This window comes from Oryzias latipes, chromosome 5 (assembly GCF_053564925.1).
Source record: "Oryzias latipes strain Hd-rR chromosome 5, Olatipes_Hd-rR_3.1".
Classification (NCBI taxonomy): domain Eukaryota; kingdom Metazoa; phylum Chordata; class Actinopteri; order Beloniformes; family Adrianichthyidae; genus Oryzias; species Oryzias latipes.
Window position 1 is genome coordinate 32887087 of NC_136241.1, and position 20655 is coordinate 32907741.

At 41.3% G+C, this 20655-nt stretch overlaps 1 protein-coding gene and 1 long non-coding RNA gene across 5 annotated transcripts in view; both read left to right on the forward strand.

Moving 5' to 3' along the window:
• The window catches only part of LOC101174907 (MICOS complex subunit mic25a), a 56382-nt gene extending 36804 nt beyond the window's left edge, over nucleotides 1–19578 (forward strand). For all 4 annotated transcript variants that reach the window (XM_011475600.4, XM_011475602.4, XM_011475601.4 and 1 more), the window contains 2 exons: nucleotides 10772–10904; nucleotides 19328–19578. In XM_011475600.4, the coding sequence (XP_011473902.2) occupies nucleotides 10772–10904; nucleotides 19328–19351 (157 nt within the window). In that variant the 3' untranslated portion in view covers nucleotides 19352–19578. The remainder of the gene's footprint in view (nucleotides 1–10771; nucleotides 10905–19327) is intronic.
• Nucleotides 3080–7333, forward strand: LOC144992225 (uncharacterized). Its single transcript, XR_013656106.1, has 2 exons — nucleotides 3080–5741; nucleotides 5981–7333. It is a non-coding gene; the product is annotated as an uncharacterized LOC144992225 (long non-coding RNA).
• Nucleotides 19579–20655: the final 1077 nt, after the last annotated feature.

Sequence of the window (20655 nt, forward strand, 5' to 3'; positions counted from 1 at the left end):
GATTTTAAAAAGTCACGCCGGCTTTTTGCACATTAAGCTTTAAACTCTGCTTTTATTTCTAAGAGCAGCACCAGGGAACAAATGTCTCCTAATATAACCCAAAATCTTTCCGAATCATCCCGGCTTGTCTGTTTACCCAGAGTATTTTCAGAGTTATGAGTCATAAACCTTTTGGCTTAAACGAATTAGAAACTATAGGCAGCTAATAAGATAAGAGAAAATTAGAACCAGGGGTAGTTTTCAGAGATCAAGGTAAAAAGAGGAAACCCTCCTGGGAAATGGCTTTTCCAAAAACATTTTCATGTGCAGACGTTCCCAGTGATTTACTTTCCATGAGCATTTAGAGGAGTTTATCTGTTTGTTTTGCCTTGGGGCATGTTACTGCTCATATCCCCCAAAATGCCCCTCACTGAGGAGAACCACTATATTGCAGCAGAGCTTACCTTAAGATCTAAAAATCCATTAATCCTCTTATATATAGAGGGAGAAAAATGTGCTCCTCTCGAGGTGTTGGCAAAAAAAAACCCCAGAACCTCCAGGTTGATGTTTGCATGAAGTGCCTGCAGTTTAAAGCCGTCTTCCTCAACTTTCTGGCCTTTGTTTAGCTCTTCTGGTGTCTATCTGGTCTCCAATTAGTAAAGCAGACAGACGGCTTTCCGTAAAGATCCGTTTGGCCTCCAGAGTAGGATCCCTGCTAGTCATTACCACAGACTGGGCCTGTCTGAACTGCAGGATAACAAAGATTTACCGGGAAGACGGAGGCCGACTGAGAGTTACACACCCCGCCTGTCTGACCGCCTCTGGGGAGCGTCTGTAGAAACCCGCCGTTCTCTCGGAGGCCAGATTCACCCAGACATTCATTTAGACCAGAGAGGCTTCAGACAAATCTGGACAGATTCTACGGCGTTTAATCCAAAGGGGTTTGGCAGGAACCAACCGCCACGCAGAGTTTCAGCATCAACATTGATGGTCCAGCTCTGTTCGGTCTCAATTCATATTCACCTTTATTTATAGAGCACTTTTCCTGTTGCAGAACACCTCAAACCCTTTTAGATTAAATAATTAAACAAAAATATTATTAACGTTAATAATACTATATAATCAGCAGCATTGTATGGCCCGCATTTTGTACGGGAGAGACGGCATGAAGGGGAACATTAAGACGGCAAAAGGTGAACCTCATTATAAAAAATAACAATACACACATTTATAAATATGAAGTGAATATGTAATAAAGGTGTTCATTAAAGGGTCTTTTCTTAAGCCTTCAGAGTAAGCTATATCCATACATATGATGATATGTTACCTTTGGCACACTAAAGAAGGATTTTTTTAGAAATATGAGTTATTTTTGCAGCTCATTTTCCGACCTGGAAGTAAGACGACTCGCTCTCCGAAGCCCCGCCTTTTTGCTCCTTGTAGGTGCCGCCCTTTTCATCCTAGAGCCTAGGCCTCTGCAGCGTGTCTGCGTCCCGCCCACAAAAGCAAACATCCACATTTTTGCATAGAGTGCATGGAAAAGGAAAGCGTTCAGCCGATCACAGCTAGCTACACAGAGAAAGTGGGCGTGTGTGTTAGCCTGGCAGCGCGGACTCTTCCTGGAAGGGGCGGTTCTCACTTATCGATGTCTGCGTTTATGAAATTGGGTTTGTAATGAAAACGAGACAATTTTGAAAAAAACTCAGATTTGTTGGAAAAAAACTTGTTGTGCTTGGATGAGGTGGTTTTTGAGGCGTATAGAAATTCAGATATTTCTCAAAACTGCAACGGAAACACATTTTTCTTTTTAAACGAGTCACGTGACCAACAACTGGAGGACAATGCTCTTCTTGGTAGGAAGTGGCTGGCTTGGTGGCTGCGCAGCGGGCGCCACCAGAGGTCCCACAGCATCACACATCATCAATAGTTGAGTGTGTCATGAGGAGTCGTTGGATCCACAGCTCCTCTGTCAAATCCCCAACCACCATTTTCCAAAATGGCCCCACCTGTAAGGAGCTCGCCGCTCTATGGCCTGAAGAAGACGCCGACGTCTCCTTCGATGGATGATGATGAGCGCCAGTGCTGTGGCAGAAATGTGAATGGATCTGCTGTCAATCAAAGTATCGTTCACATCCGTCGCCGTGTTTTTTAATGACGTATCGCGTTAGTTGGTTTGTGTTTATTCGCATTTAATGGAAACAGTATAATGGTGACATTTCGAGAATTTCAATAAAGTTTTGAACATATTTGTAGTGGAAATGCAGCTAGTGTAAGGACCTACTTGTTTTCGTGCATTGGGAGATGCCTGAATGGAATTAAATACCACTTTAGGGTCTCTTTTTGTGAGGAACGAACATTATGAAACACTTAAAAGGTCTAAAAAGCTAATTTTGCACGATCTAGAATCTTTATTATTGCAGCTAGTTCACGGATGTAGACTTTTTACTAATGTACTGTAATGAGTGGTGCAGTTCATTGTGATATATTGGAGCCAACTGTCTTGTAGGTTTTTAGTTGATATTGTTTTGAGTTTTTTCATTCCCCACAGTCACGGTCAGGTTAGAAGAATCAACATGGCATCATGAAGCTTTAGCACATGCATTCCTACAGAAACACGTTAGCATCATGATGTCCCAAACGTGAGTTAATATGGCCAAAATTCCTAGATTTGGGTTTTTACAATCTAAATCTTTAGTTTGATCTTGTTATTGGAAATGATGTGCTTTTAACATGTTGCCTCCTATAGCTATAGCAGTTTGACAGAAACCTCAGAAAGCCTCCAACCATACAGCGTGCGTGCTCTGACAGCGCTTTGATCTCACTGCAGCAATGCTTTCTTTGATCCGCTCTTCCTCTCCACTCTGAGTGATATTAAAAACCAAAAATTACAATGCCATAACCTCCACTTTAAAGCGTTCCAAATCCTTGTCATCATACATTAATAAGCATTCACACACAAACACAAACAACGGCTTCCTGGAGTTGGATAATAACCCGATGGTATGCACTTTCAAGCTTTTCTCTTCCTCCTTATTGCTTTATTCCCCCATGTCATGCATTGCAGCAACGAGGAGCTCAAGCTCTCTTCATAAAAGCCACACGCCACCAAGGTGAGACAAAGAATAATGAGAAATTCTAACCATTTGAGCCTAATCTCTCTGCCTCAACTTTGCACGCATCTAAGCAAAACGTCGGTGGGGGAAAGCAATTTGAGGATTGTTGTGCTTCTTTTCCCTGAAAAAGTTAGCCATCAAACTAGCTGGGTCGACTAATGTTTTTCTAATAAGAGCTCACCTTTAATTTCAGTCAAACAAGGCAGTTGGTGCAGATTAGCAGAGGCAATTTTCTGCTTCAGATTCCATTATTAAAACAGCCCTGCTATCAGAAAGTTTCTGGTGTTGAATGAAAAAAAAGAATTATTTTTCTTTTCTTGAGTTTGGATTAATACCTTTAGGCTATTGTTGCTGTCATTCTGTGGGCAGATCACAGCACTGTTGTCGACTTACGGAAGTTCAACATCGGTGAACTTCAAGATCAATTCACCCACAAAAGGTTGGAAAAGTGATAAAAACATCATTAAAAATGAACATTATACCTTTTTTTTGCACTTTGATCAGAGGCAACATGGTCTGAAAGTGTTTTCCTTAATCCCAAACCTCACGGTAGTAAAACATTTGTCATGGTGTGAATGTTTCAAATTTTCTTCAAATACAGGAGCTGTGAATGAGAAACGAGCCCTTTTTAAAAAAAAAAAAAAAAAAAAAAAAAAAAAGCCCCTTGCATGTTTAGTCCATGCAAAATGTCTCCATGGCAACAGCAACCACATCAAAGCCACGCAAATCTCGAAATAATTGGTCCATTTTTTTCAAAACATGAATAAGTCTTTTATTGTTGACAGAATTCATCTCTTCGTTTGAGGCAGGAATCTCTCTGCCCAAGAACTTTTGAGCAACTCCCTTTGATGGATCTCGGCCAGCGATCTCTCAGAAACGGATCCAAACTGTCACATGGAGTCAACATGGCAGTCATGAGTTGAACAAAGATGATTTGAAAAACCCTCACGTGCACCAAGCGTTACAGAAATTGCTGTGTGCAAAGGTCAATCCACATGAGCCATGGCTATGTTTTGCATAATGTCACCATGGCAACCATCAAAACTTCTTTACAAGTCTTTTACTCACCTGAATGTTTGACTGTGTGATGTTTAACTCAAAGGAACCCGCAGCTTCGAGTTTACATTAGAGAAAAAGGAACATTTTGAAAGAAAAGATTCTCTCTGTTGGACTATTGCCCCTCTGAATTCCATCCAAAAATATTTATGATCTAGAAATCTTATGATGTCTAAGAGTTACAAACACATATATTGATAGTTTCCTGTGTCCCCAGAAATGGCTGAAACCATGTTGGTCATTATCAGACGATGAATTCCCTCTGCGCTCTCTCTCAATGCCTTATGGGAAAATATTCCCAGATGTTTTTCACCTGCCCAACAGTTGACTACTTGTCATGCACCAAGTGGCACAGCACTTCATGCTGAAGCAAAGGTAAAGCGCCGGGTGTGATAGTTGCTACGGGTTACTGTTTGTCCGTTCTAGCTGCTGGGGTTATGGGTCATTTAATACATCACTGTCACATTCCCCTGGCGTCCTCTCTCTGTAAGGCTGCATTCATTCCTCCTTCATGAATATTCTCTTCGTCTGTGATTTGTTTAATCCTGTCACTTTACCCTCCACTGCACATGCCAGCGTGCGTGGCCACGTGCACCAAGTCTGGACTCTAGACATACTGGTGCATGAAAATGCGTCCCATCCCGTCCTGTTTGTGTGCGCTGCTTATCTCATGCATGCACGCACACGACATTTTTGCTTTTTCCAGTAAAGAAGAAGGCTATCCAGCTCATTGGTTCCTGCTGTAATTGTTTTCTGCAGTGTCACGATGACACTCGAGTGTCATCAGATTTACCTGTGCATGACTGTGTGCACGTCGTTGGTCAGCCTTATATATTCATTTAACACGATGGAGCATGTCCCCGTCTGACAGTTTGTGCTCAGCCTGGATCTGCTGACGTCATCCGGCCTTTATGCTGAGCTGTACGTTGAGCTGGGAGTCCCTGTGGAACCACAGTTCACACTCTGCTTCAACCACTGAACTGTTAAAGAAAGGTTTTTCACAACAAGAAAAAACTATTTTTTGTAGTCATTGTTTTTGACCAAACAAAGGTTGAACTTTTCACATTAAAATGTTAAAATTAGCTTAAAACTTCCCAGAGAACCAGGGTTTTCCCCCTAAAAAAACACTGTTAAAAATGTTGTTTTAAACGGAAAGTGTTTCTGCAGGTGTAGCTGAAAGTCCCACTCAAATCCTCTTTTGATCTATTTTCAAAGCGTAATTATTTCTAAAAGTTAGTTTTTTTCACAGTTCTTGAATTCTTGCTCCTGGTTTCTAGATTTTCATATCCTATTAAAGTTCTACTTCTGATGTATTTTCAAAGTGTTCCCAATAGGCTTTTTAAATCTGACTTTGCCGTTTCTAGTAGGGTTATGTGTTGACAAGAGTCTCACGATACGATAAGTATCGCAATACTGTAACAGATCAATTTTTCTCTATTCTTTTATAGAGGATGGCTTAGAAAAATCGTCTACCTGAATATAAATACGCCTTTCATTGTAATAAAATGGTGACATTCATTTTATTGAATGATCACAACGTTAAGCACCGTCTGTGTCTCGTATACAAGTTGCTTTTACCCAATCGAGTTCAAGGTGCTTTTCTATCTTCTTCCACTTTCGGCTTCTCCCATCAGGGGTCGCCACAGCGAACGAGTCGCATGGTAAATTTGGCAATGTTTTACGCCGGATGCCCTTCCTGACGCAACCTTCTCAAACCGGGCTTGGAACCGGCAGAGGTAGAGAGGGGAACAGGGAGCAGCCCGGAGTCGAACCCGGGTTTCACGGACGGAAGGCGCCGCAAACCAGCACGAGCTAAACTGGCTCCCCTCAAGGTGCTTTTCTATAGGTTAAATTAATATCTATTTGTTCTTAAAGGGAACAGTCAACATTTTCTGATTTACCCAACAAAATATTTTTTTAGTATAAGAAAAATACATAGGATAAATGTGCCTTAACCAATAAGGTTGAATATTTCTATGTATTTGCAACATTGCTAAATGTAGCTTCTCCAGAACTTTTAAACGGTTCAGGAGACTGGAATAAAAGAAAAAACAACACTAATTATTTTCAGAATCATAAAGTGTGATGAGGCAGAATGACGGGGTGAAAGACAGCACTTTAATGTGGCTAAGATGCTTTATTTACATAAAGTGAGCCTACTTTCATTTCCCATCATCCCCTTGTTTACGCTCTCCCGCTAGCTTACAGCCCCTCACACCCCCAAACCTAACATTATTGCTGCAACAAATATGGCGAGCAATATCAGAGCTATCACGGCATACAGTTTGGATCCAGATTCCAGCTCAGATGGGGAAAACAAAGATGTTCATGGATCTGTTTGTCTGCAAGTGGATGCATCGGAATGGAGCGGAGCAGGGAGCTTGTGGCCCCGCCCAGCCTATTTTCTACGTCATGAATGACTGCATTTTTTCTTCTGCTCCTCATTCACAACGATTTGAATGAAGAAATACTCAGAAATGCCATTTTGAGCTTAATTTTCTTTATTTATGTCCTGCATCTTAAGAAGAAATGTTAGAAACCCCATTTCCAGTGCGTCTTTCAGAAAATATCTGCCACTGGTTGGTTCAAATCCTGGACCTGACCTTAGTTGTTGACTTTCTTTTTTTGGGGGTTTTGTTCATGGTGTCTTTTTTTGATTGTTTATTTGCGTTTCCCTCTTTGTGGATGAATCATCTCAGCTGTTTATGTTGGGAAACAAACTGTCAGGGCTGCAGCTAATGAGTCAGGCCGGAGAATCAGCTGATCTCATTGGTGGATCAGCCACACCTGGACTTATCGAAGAGTCAGTGAACAGCTTTCAAAGTGACCTAAGAAGAGAAATGGGCAAAAATGACGAGGCAACTACAAAGTTTTGTTTAACTATGCAAGATCATTTGGAAAGTTTGGCATAAGGATGTTTGGTAATTTGCCTTTGAGACTCGATTGATCATATATCAGCATTCACTTTCAAGATGTTGTTGGGAAAAACTTAAAACTGATTCAGATGTAAATCATTTCAAGGAATAATACATTTAGCTAAAAACTGCTTAAATGTTTAATGTTTTGTGTAAGGTGAAAACATAAAAGCTACATTGTGCTCTAAGACTATGTTTATGTTTCTCATTCCTTACTAGCTGACCGCCATGGGGTTGTCACAGTTCAAATCGGAAGTAATAAATGAAAAATGAAAATGAAGTAATAAATGAAAAACAGCTAAACTAAAGTGTTGTGTAGTCCTTCAAGTGCATGAAAACTGTGAACCGTGAGAAACGCCTGCAACAAACCTCTTCCTGCTCAGAGAGAACAAACTTTAATGAATGTATCTTATTGTAGATTCAAAATCTGGTTATAAAAGTTCAGTCCACCATTGTAGTTTATGAGGAATGTGTCAGACGGGAGTGCAGCCTGTTTGTGCACGTGAGTGTTTGTGTTGTTGTGCATATGAGTGTTTGTGTTTGTGCATGTGAGTGTTTGTGCTCTTGTGCATGTGAGTGTTTGTGCTCTTGTGCATGTGAGTGTTTGTGTTGTTGTGCATGTGTGTTTGTGTTGTTGTGCATGTGAATGTTTGTGTTGTTGTGCATGTGTGTTTGTGTTGTTGTGCATATGAGTGTTTGTGTTGTTGTGCATGTGAGTGTTTGTGTTCTTGTGCATGTGTCTGTTTGCACTTGTGTTCTTGTGCATGTGTATTGGTGTTCTTGTGTGTTTGTGCGTGTGTTCCTGTGCATGTGAGTGTTTGTGTTCTTGTGCATGGGTGTGTTTGTGTTCTTGTGCATGGGTGTGTTTGCGCTTGTGCTCTTGTTCATGTGTGTTTGTGTTCTTGTGCATGGGTGTGTTTGTGTTCTTGTGCATATGTGTGTTTGCGCTTGTGCTCTTGTGCATGTGTGTTTGTGTTCTTGTGCATGTGTGTGTTTGCGCTTGTGTTCTTGTGCAAGTGTATTGGTGTTCTTGTGCATGTGTGAGTTTGTGCGTGTGTTTTTGAGCATGTGTATGTTTGTGTTCTTGTGTGTGTTTGTGTCATCGTTCATGGGTGTGATGGTGTTCTTGTGCATGTGTGTTTGTGTTCTTGTGCATGGGTGTGTTTGTGTTCTTGTGCATGTGTGAGTTTGTGCGTGTGTTTTTGAGCAAGTGTATGTTTGTGTTCTTGTGTGTGTTTTCGCTCTTGTTCATGTGTGTTTGTGTTCTTGTGCATGGGTGTGTTTGTGCTCTTGTGCATGTGTGTGTTTGTGCTTGTGCTCTTGTGCATGTGTGTTTGTGTCCTTGTGCATGGGTGTGCTTGTGCTTTTGTGCATGTGTGTTTGTGTTCTTGTGCATGGGTGTGTTTGTGTTCTTGTGCATGTGTGAGTTTGTGCGTGTGTTTTTGAGCATGTGTATGTTTGTGTTCTTGTGTGTGTTTGTGTTCTCGTTCATGGGTGTGTTTGTGTTCTTGTGCATGTGTGTGTTTGCGCTTGTGCTCTTGTGCATGTGTGCTTGTGTTCTTGTGCATGGGTGTGTTTGTGTTCTTGTGCATGTGTGTGTTTGCGCTTGTGTTCTTGTGCATGTGTATTGGTGTTCTTGTGCTTATGTGAGTTTGTGCGTGTGTTTTTGAGCATGTGTATGTTTGTGTTCTTGTGTGTGTTTGTGTTTTTGTGCATGTGTGTGTTTGTGCGTGTGTTTTTGAGCATATGTATGTTTGTGTTCTTGTGTGTGTTTGTGTTTTTGAGCATGTGTATGTTTGTGTTCTTGTGTGTGTTTGTGTTCTCGTTCATGGGTGTGTTTGTGTTCTTGTGCATGTGTGTGTTTGCGCTTGTGCTCTTGTGCATGTGTGCTTGTGTTCTTGTGCATGGGTGTGTTTGTGTTCTTGTGCATGTGTGTGTTTGCGCTTGTGTTCTTGTGCATGTGTATTGGTGTTCTTGTGCTTGTGTGAGTTTGTGCGTGTGTTTTTGAGCATGTGTATGTTTGTGTTCTTGTGTGTGTTTGTGTTTTTGTGCATGTGTGTGTTTGTGCGTGTGTTTTTGAGCATATGTATGTTTGTGTTCTTGTGTGTGTTTGTGTTTTTGAGCATGTGTGTGTTTGTGCGTGTGTTTTTGAGCATATGTATGTTTGTGTTCTTGTGTGTGTTTGTGTTTTTGAGCATGTGTATGTTTGTGTTCTTGTGTGTGTTTGTGTTTTTGTGCATGTGTGTGTTTGTGCGTGTGTTTTTGAGCATATGTATGTTTGTGTTCTTGTGTGTGTTTGTGTTTTTGTACATGGGTGTGATGGTGTTTTTGTGCATGTGTGTGTTTGTGTTTTTGAGCGTGTGTATGTTTGTGTTCTTGTGTGTGTTTGTGTTTTTGTACATGTCCTAGTTCTGGCAGTTTTGAAGTCTGTCACAACAGCAGGTAAATTACTGCAAGCAGCAGAGCACTCAAGGATTACCCTCCTGCAGGATTAGCATCCAGTACCTGCTTTTTGTGCTGCTGCTGTTTTGTGTCTGTGATTGTGTGTTTCTGTCAGCACATGTGTACTGTTATGTGTTAGCCAGATAACAGACGGGGGGATATTTTACTCACTAGTTTTATATTTCCTTTCTACAGATGGAATTTACAGAAGGTTCTCAATATGTTGAACTGCAGCTCAAAAGCATATAAATATTTTATGTGTGCAAGTTGTATATTTTTGCCAAAACAATCTTGCTTCTGTCGGTCACTGAAATCACCAACATTATCATAACAAAGTATTTATGCAAAATCCACGTACAAAGACAATTCAAAGTGCTTTACATGAAACATTAAAATCTTTACAAGATGATTATTAGAGGCGTTTGAAAGGAACCTTAAAAGAGTTACAAACATAGAATTTCAAACAAAATACATCAAAATTAGGCTACAAATAACAGCGAACATATAAACTTTTAAAACTGCAACTGTGGCGGGGAACAGGCGTGTCTTTAAAGTCAGTTTTCTTTTGCCGCTTTTAGCCAAAATAAAATAAGAAAACGTCATTTTCTAGGGCATCGTTTCTGCACAGCGGCAGTAGTCCATTGGAAATTTGCCTTGGAGTTGTGGGCGGGGACTGTTGGCACAACGCAACCCTTCTCCCTCCTCATTGCTGAGAGCTCTCTGTTGACACCATAAAAACACAATTTTCATCTTTAACTTGGATTCAGATAAACTGTTTCAGCTGATCTAAGACTTTCTGGACGTCTGAACGATATAGACCGTCCTCTGGCAGACTGGGAGCCCCAGTAAAGACCTCAGAACCGGACTGATGTGGTCCACTTTTTTATATAGTCAAAATCTCATTTTTTTATTAGATCCTGAAAAACAGGTCGACTAAAGATGAATGCGATAACTAGTTTTTCCAGGTCTGATCTTTAATCCTGGAGGTGTTTAGTGTTAGCATGATTACTATTTGTTGATTATTTTTTGTTTTATTATTCATCTCTAAAATAGATTCTTTTAGATATTTAGCAAATATCTATTTGTTTTCAGCCTTTTCAAATGTGACTCGGGGAGAAGTCACTGCAGACTTCATCCTATGGGTTCTCCAATCAGCTTTCGCAGCTTGACAGTTTTTATTATTATTTTTTTTCCCATCTGGATCCTAACCTGAGCCAGGCTGCTGTTGCTCCGTCGGTGATCTTTTTCTCAAATCTCTGCCTGTAGACCCCGGAGGACCGAAGCTTTCTGCACTGACCTGCAGGCCAAGGTGCTCCAGTGCTACAGAGAAAACCCCCAGCAGACCCTGCTGTGCTCCAGCCTGGCCAAACAATACATGAGCTGCGTTCACCAAGCAAAGGTAAGAGGGCACAGTGGTGTGCAAACCACCACAAAGTCCACTTTTAGGGAGGAGTACAGAAAACACAAATGGCTTTGAAACATGAAAGTGTCACAATCAAGAGTTTGTAGACTTTTATACTAAAAATGAGGCACAAAAAATGCAGAATTGTAGCATAATTGAGGACTGATGCAACTCAGTGGACTCGTGCTTTTATTTGGAAACTGTGCTGGAAAGATTACGCCTTCAGAAATGAACCAAAATCTGCTTCTGCATTCAACATTTTTAAATGAATTCTTTAAAAAAAAAAGTGTGCTTATCTTCAAAAGACTTTTACTCCCACTTTGGCCAAGAAACGGCAAGAATAAGAAAAAAAAAGAAATCTGTGGGGCAGTTTTCACATTATTATCATGACAACATGGATTAATGAGACTCCTAAGTAGATAAAAGGCAGAAAACAACAGAAACTGCAGAAGCGTCGGTGGCTGATAAAATGAAAGGCTAACAGAAAAAGAGCTTGTTGTTTTATGAAGGGGCTGAAAAGGCTGATTTGCCAGTAGGGAGGCACTTTGTGCAGAAATGTCTCTTTTTCGGTCCATGTTTGAGAGTTTTTTTTCTCTTTAATTTCAATAAAACCAAAAGGACTTGATTATAAACGGGAACAGGAAGTCTGTCTGTTTGTGGAAAATCCTTTAGAAATGAGACTTTTTCTGGTTGACATGTTCTCCGTCTAACCTTTCTTTACAGGGATAATCTATTGGAGATGAAATCTGGTGAGACTTTCATTTTAAAGAGTAGCCGGCGTCACAGTTTGGAAGATTGTGCGGTTTCAGGCTGACCTTTGGCACTTCTGAAGTTTTCCCTTCCAATCTTAATCATGAAAGAGCTTTAAAACGCTTCTAGATTTAAGATAGAAACCTGCACACCTAAAGGACTCAAGATTAAAGTTTGACATTTAGCTGCCTCCAACCGGCGCTTTATCCTATATGACGACAAACACCTATGAAGGAATTATTTAAGGAAACTGTAGTACGACTGAGATTTAGAGCCAGTTTTCAAAAAATGTACTTTTTAATTACAACTTTTAAGTTCTATATTTACTAGAAAAAAAGATCACAAGTGTTAAACTATAAATCAATATTACAGTTCTGACAGTATTATTGAAAGCTAAAGGATTACATTTGAGCAACAATAAAAAGTAATCTGTAATGATTTACAGTTTAGAAGTATTTTCCTTCAATATTTGTCCTTTTCTCTGCCCCCTGCTCAACGTTTCAACCCATTTAACCTGGACTTCTGTTTTTTCTAGTATTTTCCTTTGTGTTTGGTGTTTACCAGACATCAATGTGAAAGTCGGCAGCCTCACTTCTGTCATTCTTATCCAGCGAAGGTCTGATGGCTCTGCCAGAAATATCTGCTCCTCTCTGTCTGCCGGCGAAAGCAGCAACAAAGCTATCTGGTCTCTTTCTTTTTTTCAGGCCATGGTCCGGTTTGACTTAAACATCGCTTCAGCAGATCTCTCATGTGTTTCTGCTTATTGAAGTCCACCCAGCTCATTATCTGCTGTGGTGCAGCGTTCCGTCACTGCTAAAAAAACCCAGAAAACAGCCTCTGGCAGGTCTCACTTGTCTGTTCATTGGAGGGAAGGGAACTGAAATCGATGTGTTGCTCACTGATAGTTCTGTAAAACCACCTCAAATAAGCATTAACAAATTAATTTATTCACAGGAAATATTCTAAAACTTCCCTCCAGAATAAAAGCCCGAGTTTTATTCCAAACAGTAGTGGACAGTGCTGTTGGAGTGACTGGATAATTTTCTCTTAAGCCTTGAAGATGTGGATTGTATTGATTATTGTTTTCCTGTTTCTCTTTCTTTATTAAAGGATCTTCCGCCATCTTTTCTCGCTTAACTCCTCCTGCAAATTTTCAGCTATTCTGACCATTCAACTATTCAAATGTTTAGCTCTTTTATCTTTTTCCAGCTATGTCTTTTGGTCCTTCAAATCCTTGAACTTTTCAAGATATTCCAGGATTAGCACATAAACGTCACTAACATTCCTCTTGTTACATACTTGTTTTCATTTTCATGTGAAATATTTTTTGTCCTTTCTGCAGCTTGGTTCACTAATAGATAAAATGTTTTTAAAGGCACTGTGGTCCTGCGCGATGCGACACCTTGTTCCTCTGTATGTCCTCACACTTAGCAAAAACCCAACTCAACCCAAAGAAGCTGTTCATGAGTGGAGCTGAACTTTAGAACAACACTCTAAAAAGATAAAAGTTGATGCAACTTAAATTAATCGCTTCAATTAGTAAAACGTAATTGAATTAAGTTTATCCAACTCAATTTAGCACATTTATCTAACATCATACATTTGTCCTATAGTACAATGTATTTCTGGCATCGCCTTTAACTTATTTATGTTATTCACTGTGATTTTACATACGTTAAAGTTTAAGCCGACAGGCCTCCTAATTTCCATATCAAAAACATGAATGACCCAGAAATGTTTTGCACTACAGGGCAGGAGCTCAAATGTTGTGAGCAACTCACTTAAACCCCAATCAATGGGATCCCACAATTCCTTTTTATTTCATTTTTATTTTTTTAACTTGTCCTGATCAACAGCTAAGCAAGATGAGAGCTGAAAGCCTTTTTTGTTGGACATATTTTACTTTTACAACAGGGGTTATGAATCTTATGATACACCAGATAGATGTGTATTTAAATAAACCCCTTTTTTAATTTCAGCTAAACTTCATTCATGTTAATACACCAACTAAATTGAATTAGGTTGATTGAAAGTAAAATAACTGTCAGACAACTATGTGTTATTTTTAAGTTGAATGAACTCAAAAAGTGATTTATTTTCACCAATCTAAATAATTAAGTTAGATCAATGTAAAAAAGTTCATCTTTCCAACTGCAGCCCAAATACTCTTTTTAGAGTGTATGACTATCTCCGTTTTGAAAATCTTTAATGCAAACATTAATGATGGAGCTAAAGAGGCGTTTACTGCCTGAACAGAATGGCTGCTTTTTTAGTCCCTAGACTAAAAAATCAAAAAGGCATAATCACAGGTTATGTTCCTGATTGTGAAACACGTAATGCATTTCATCAAAAGGCATTGTGAGCTCTAACTAACCAGAGATTTGGCTTCAAAGACGAGGAAAGACAAGAGTGCAATAAATGAGTGTTGGTGTTACATGTGTGCGTGGGCTCCTGATTGGATCCTGCTGTGTTGCAGACTGCAAAGACTTTCCCTCATTCTCACCTCCATTAGTTGTGCCACGCTTAGTGTTTGTGTTTTAGTGTCTGCATGCCTTGTGTATCTGTGCAGCACCCCTCTCCAAACAGTTGACATTTTCTGCAGCGGCCACGTTTAACCACAAATGAACTTTTTCCATCAAGAATGTAGCGCCAGCCGCATCTTAAGCACACCACTTAGCCCAAACTCAGGGTCCCGCTCCACATTTTGTATCTTAAAACACTTTTCAGGAGATTCGTTTTCCATTTTAGCATCATGTCAAATAAAAAAAAAAAGACACAAATGAATTGGCACATCCTAAGAGTTAGTGCTTTAATCGAAAGTGGACTAAATAGATTCCAAAATGAGTTTTTGCCAATTGAGAGATGGATAAAATGGATGCAAAAAGACTTTGTACTAAGATGCGTTTATTAGAGGACTGTAAGAGAGAGATAGTGAAGGAATGAGTGGATGATAGATCGAAAGGATGACAAAAGAGGGGAGGTCTTGTCAGTGAGAGTACGGCAGGAAGAATTAAGGAGGATAAGGAGTGAATGGGTGGGAGGGTCGTCAGTCAAAATGAGACTAAAACAATAGAAATTCTTTCTGGAGGTGAAATGAAAAGCAGATAGGTTTAAAGTCGCTGTGTTTTGTGTGTATGGCTATCACCAGCAGCAGGTGGGGAGCCTGCACCTGCCTGCTAACAGTAATCTGATAAAACTGCCACTCTGCTCTGAAGCAGCCTTTCCAACACACACACATGCACAATAACACACACACACACTTATTCATATTTTGCTCAAACACCAGCACTCCCCCTTACCCTGATGGATTGCGGCAAAACCATTTGCACACCGGTGTCTTAGGCCTAAAGACAAAGGCGTGTTTACATTTTTCACTTTTGGATTGTTTTGCTTTCCATTTTCTCTTTTTTTACATTCATCATCTCCGCAGACCTGAAAATGACGCCGGGCTTGTCTCTGCCCTCCACCCTTCCAACCATCATGCTGTCATTCAGCAACATTTCTCATCAACGGAGTGTTAGGATGAGACGTTGAGGTACAAGCCACCAAAACGAGACTCTGGTGTTTTTTCCAATCAAGCGAGCTTAAAGTTGTGGACCAGTAAAAGCTCAGTTGAGAATGGCGTGCAGGTTTTTTTTGTGACAGTAGCTGGATATCTGTGGGTGGTTTGATGCCTCGGATCGTTCACTTCCTTTGAGTGTGAAAGCTGGAACAAGCAACAAGCGAACTGCCTGCAGCATTGACTGAATATGAGAACTGGACTGAGTGGCCCCTCCCCCCTGGCAATTCAAACAAAAAGTACCTGCAGGATCCAAGAAGCCAAATTCCCATAGTCTTCTGTAGAGAAGTGGTTAGGGGTGTGGCCTTCCAACTAGCTCCCTTCTTATTGCAGAGAGTGGTTGCCCTCGAAACACTGACTAAGACCAATTCGGACCGATCCCTGCTTACTGACGACGTCTGGCTCCAACATGTACCGCAAAAAATGGTGACTAAATTTACGTCAATTCATTGGAGTAAAAGCCGTGTCACACAGCCACTACCTACATTTAGCGAATTTTACAATTTCGGTCTTGCGTGATACATGCGTGATATACGTAATTCATAAGTGTTCGTCATTCGTCGATGTCCGTCTAGGGTTTCGGCTGACGGGTTTTTACGTGAATTTAGTTTTGAGCTGTTCAAAATTGTTGGCCGGTTGAGAATTACGCATTTTACATGCTTTATACGCAATTATCATGTAAATCTTACGCAATTGTGTGTGATTTTAATGAGATGCATGAACAAACTTGTGGCTTTCATTGACTGTTCCACGTATGTCTAATGAATTTTCCGATGTATAACTTTTATATCACATATACGGCGCCCATATCACTTTGTCCAAATTACGTAACTGATGCACAAATCGCTAATGAATCGCACATAAACAGCGCCATAATCGCGCACGGTTCATGTTCCACGTTGGTTTACGTGTTCTTTGGTGGTTTATTTGTACTTCTTCCGTGGTTTTAACGTGGTTCATTTGTGATACATCTGTGGAAATTTCACGTAAAGACCACAACTTTTTCCACATATTTTCATGTATGACCAATTTTCATGTGTGCAAATGCAAAAAATGTACGAAGTGGCTGTTTGACATGGCCATAAACCTTTTTCTATGGGGGACGTCACACCTACTCTCTCTAGTTATCATATACAGTCAATGGTTGGCATATGTAAAGTTGTGTCTGGCGTAAGTAGGGGTCAAGAAACCAATAAGATTAAACTGGCATGGATACCATTCAATTATAATGAGCAGAAAAGAGCCCCGATCAGTGCAAGTCCAGGAGTCTTGTAGCAGACAGGAAGTGGAATGGAGATCCAGGGAGTGTTCCAGTGCTTTTTCTTTTGTTCTGTGATCAAAGTCTTGCCTGAACGAGACCTAATTAAAACCAAGTTTCCGTATCAACTGGAGTTCAAACTTTGTATTTTTACTCTTTTCATTGGTCGCGTGGATGTCATCAACCAGCTGAAGACGTGACCAAGACGCTTCTTGAAGGGGCTAATTGACCGTCTGACTGTCGTACTGTCTGTGTAATCGGTAAATGACTGTGTTTATAAAGCAGCCTCAGCCACGGCCGCTCTGAGGGTCTGATTGACAGCGTTGCCTGGTAACTGCCTCCTTCCCCCCCTGAGACGAGGAGAGAGTTGAGGGCTGTTAGCACTGAGCAGAGAAGACAGATATTGATTTTATACTTGTCTATTATTTTTATTTTTCTTAAAGAGACACGTGTTCAATGCCGCTTTTTGTGCGTGTGTGTTAGTTTGTGTGAGGACAAGATCCTCCCCATATTTCATGTGCGTATGTTGCCCATTATTATCTACACGTGTGTGTACGTTTCGGCACCCTCTGTTCGCATGCTGCCATGCCGTCAGCTTTTAAATAAGTAAAAGGCAAACACAATTTATCACTCAGACAACAACTTTACTCTCTTCACACTGTTGGCTAATTGGACAGAGACTGGCAGGAGAAAGAAGCCGGTTGTTTGTGTGTGGATTGTGTGTGTTTAATCTCTAAAGATTTCTGAAGTGAGATTGTTGTCAGCTGTGAACTTCTATGAACTACGGAGCGTAACTATAAGAGAGGATTCTTAGAAAGAAGAAAAGATCAAAAGGGAACAACAAATCGTGACTGACTGACCGGTAAAGTTCTTCTGTTGTAGAGCGTTCTGCAGTCCCATGACCTCTGAGAGTGTAGGACCTTCCCGCTGTTTCTAAATGGACCTAATAAACCGTCAGGTTAAATTTAGCTCAGACCTTGAGGTTGAATCTTTGGCTGCCCCCACTGTCCGAGGTGTCGCCCGTAAAAAGCTTACCTCTCTTTGAATTATCCCTGTTTGGATGGCTATAATCCAAATTTGGACCCCCGGGGCCCCAAGCTGAACTGCTCACTCTGTGGTTGGTGCCACGGGTCAGTTTAAAATTCAGGAACTCCTTCATACACTATGCATCAGGCACACAGCGTACTGTGGTTGCAAAATAAGCAGAACTGTGTGGCCTCGAACCGCTCCGTGTGCACACACAGACGTCTGCACACAAACGCGTTCGTGCGCACGTGCAGACACACACTGTCGCCTTTTATATTGGGGGACGTGAGTGGAACAGTAAAGCTAAATCCCCTTGTCACATTTGCCTCTCATCTCCAATTCAAAGGCACAGGCTGCGATGCCCTCGGATGCACTTGGCAAGTGAACAGCTAACCTGGCCGCCGGCAGATCTGCCTGCCAGCCGAGCACGGAGCCAGTTAGCATGGCAGCTAGCCCACCCAGCAGCCACCAGCCAACGCCATGGTAACCCACAGTTCCACTGCGTTGCTTCTCGAGGCAGCTTAGTTGCACCCTGTTGCATAGTGACCAGGCTTTCTTTGAAACCATATTAGATGAACTCTATAAGATTTATGTTCTAATTATTGAAGACTGAAATCAGAAAGTTGTGTCAACTCGACATCATTCAGGTGGAATAATTGTCATTTTTGGGGCTTTTTTTTTTCATTTGTTTTAATGAATTGCATCCCCAGGTTTTTTGTTTTGATGCGATTTTCAGAAATTTGACCCAAATGTACAGAAATTCAACACGTATTTGTTTTATTTTATTAAAGACAGTCCATGAATATGTGCACTAGAAGTGTTTTTTGTGTAAATGGAATCCCATCATAGACTGCTTTTGCAGAATAGAAAACGTCTTCAGTGCAGATAAGAGAAGTCCCAACCGTCCTGCTTCCACTGACGAGCTTTCCTGCAGCTGCCTGGATTTCTTTTATTGTTTTTGTATTGTGAGGAAACTGTTAGAGCACGTGCTTTGCGCTCTAAAAAAATGTAAAAAATGTGCTTTTATGTTTTCATTTTACTACTTTCTTCTTGTTGAAATGTTGGATCATTTAGTGCACGTCCTTTCGATGTTTGCATTTATAAAAGCTTAGATATTAAAGGATTATGGCTATGTCCCAATTCCCACCATAACCCCTAACCACTAAAACTATGTAGTGCCCTGGACTTTAAAAGCAATTCGGACACCATGCTCACTACTTTTTTTATTTTTTATTGTAAATATGACGTCATCGATTTCACAAAGTTAAAACTGAATGTATTTGAGCGTTTTTTGCGACGATCATTTATGAGTCCACTGTCTTCTAAAGATTAAAAATGTTGATGATTTGTTAAAAAAATACATTTAAATAAATTTTTTTTAGCAAAAATTGTTCTGACACAATGCATTGTGGTCTATATTTGCCAATCTAGTGAGCATCGATGCACACTGGGTTTTCGGAAAATTATCACGCCACTTGATTTTGGAAATGTAGATTCGGACAACACTAGAAAATGGCGAATGTGCTATGTAGTGCACTATTTAGTGAGTAGGGAAGGAATTCGGACACAACGTAAGACCTTTGAGCCTGGCTGTTCCTGAACAGCGATCCACGTCTTCACGCCGCAGAGGCGGAGCTTCAGCCATGAGCCGCTGACAGTCAGACGCTCATGATCGTCTCTCGGTGTTCTCTTCATGTGCAGCCGTGAGAGACTGGATTTCTCTTGATGCCTCCTGATTCCTGTGACTTTCCCCCCAGCACCCTGTGATGTAAATTCGTAACTGAACTATTTCTCTTCCTGTCCCCCCCCCCCCTTTTCTTTTCCCAGAGCTCCTTGACGAATCACGGCTGAAGAACGTTGCGTTGAAGGAGTGAAGAAGACCAGAAAGGAGAGCTTTGCTCCTTTTTTGTTGCTCTCTTTTGCCTCTGCATCCGTCCATCCATTTATCAGCCCCCGTCTCTGACTGACCCCCCCTCGACCTGACTCCTCCCTGTAAAGTGCACGATGTGTTGATTTATTGTCAAGTTGAGGCAGCGCTCCCCTGCTGCCTTTGAAAATAAATTCCAATGATTCAGTGATGAGGCTGCAGGTTGTGTGTCTTTCTGTGTGTGTGTGTTTGTGGTGCGGCGGATGTCTCTTGTCAAGCTAATAATGCTTCCTCCTCTGAAAATGGGGTCGCGTGCACCCTTCTGACAAAGCCGTGCAGGCCCAGGGGCTTGATTTTCTGCCGTGCTCATGGTTTCATTAAGCAGAAGAGGATGGCGGATGGAGGGAATGAGGAACTAATGAAGTGGAGGACAGATGAAGACTGAATCCTGTGTCATCTAAGCCTTTTTTTTACTAGGTGTGCTGCTGACATAAGTAAGGAACTCATCACATACAGGTGCTCAAACATGAGCATCCCACTGGACCCGGCGAGTATTGTTCCCTCTTTTTTTTTTTTTTTTTGCTGGGTTTCCATGGTTACACCAGGGCTTTATGCCAGCGGCAAGGTGTGGAGAAACCTTCCAGATAACCCAGAAGGTCAGAAAACAGAGCTTCAGCTCACAGCAGCACTCCGTACCTTCAGACTGGCTGGAAATGCGCTTTCTCTCATATGCATGAACTTGGTTGGCCACCTTTGGAAAAGGCCGGTTGCCGGGCAGAAGTTGCTGAAAGTTGACGCTCCCTGAATATTGATGCTTGAGTGTTTGTTCTAAGCAGGCAAGTGGAACTCGATGAGAATGTTTGGCAGTGATGGCGTCCATCCATCGATTGGCGTTAGACTCCCTCCTGCCACGATGCCGTGGATCACTCCACGGGTCGGTCCACGCTGCACACGCTCCGGCCGGTGCCGAGGAGGTTCTGGCGTGTTCCGTCAGTCCGAGCTCCACCTGCAGCTCCAACACACACACACACATCATCATTATTAAAGCCTGCTTCATATTGGAGGCTTCAGCCGGTGACTCCGACATCCACCCCCCCCCCTCAGCCTGACATTTCTTTACAAATACCAGCCTCTATTCACTCTGTTATTGCCTTCTGCCTTTCAACAACTCTCTGATTAAACAAGCTCAGCCGCTGCTATCTGCCATTTGGCTTTTATTAGAAAGCCACCCCCCTCTAATTAAATTGCTTGAATTACAGAAATATCAGGGATATTTTGAAAATATATT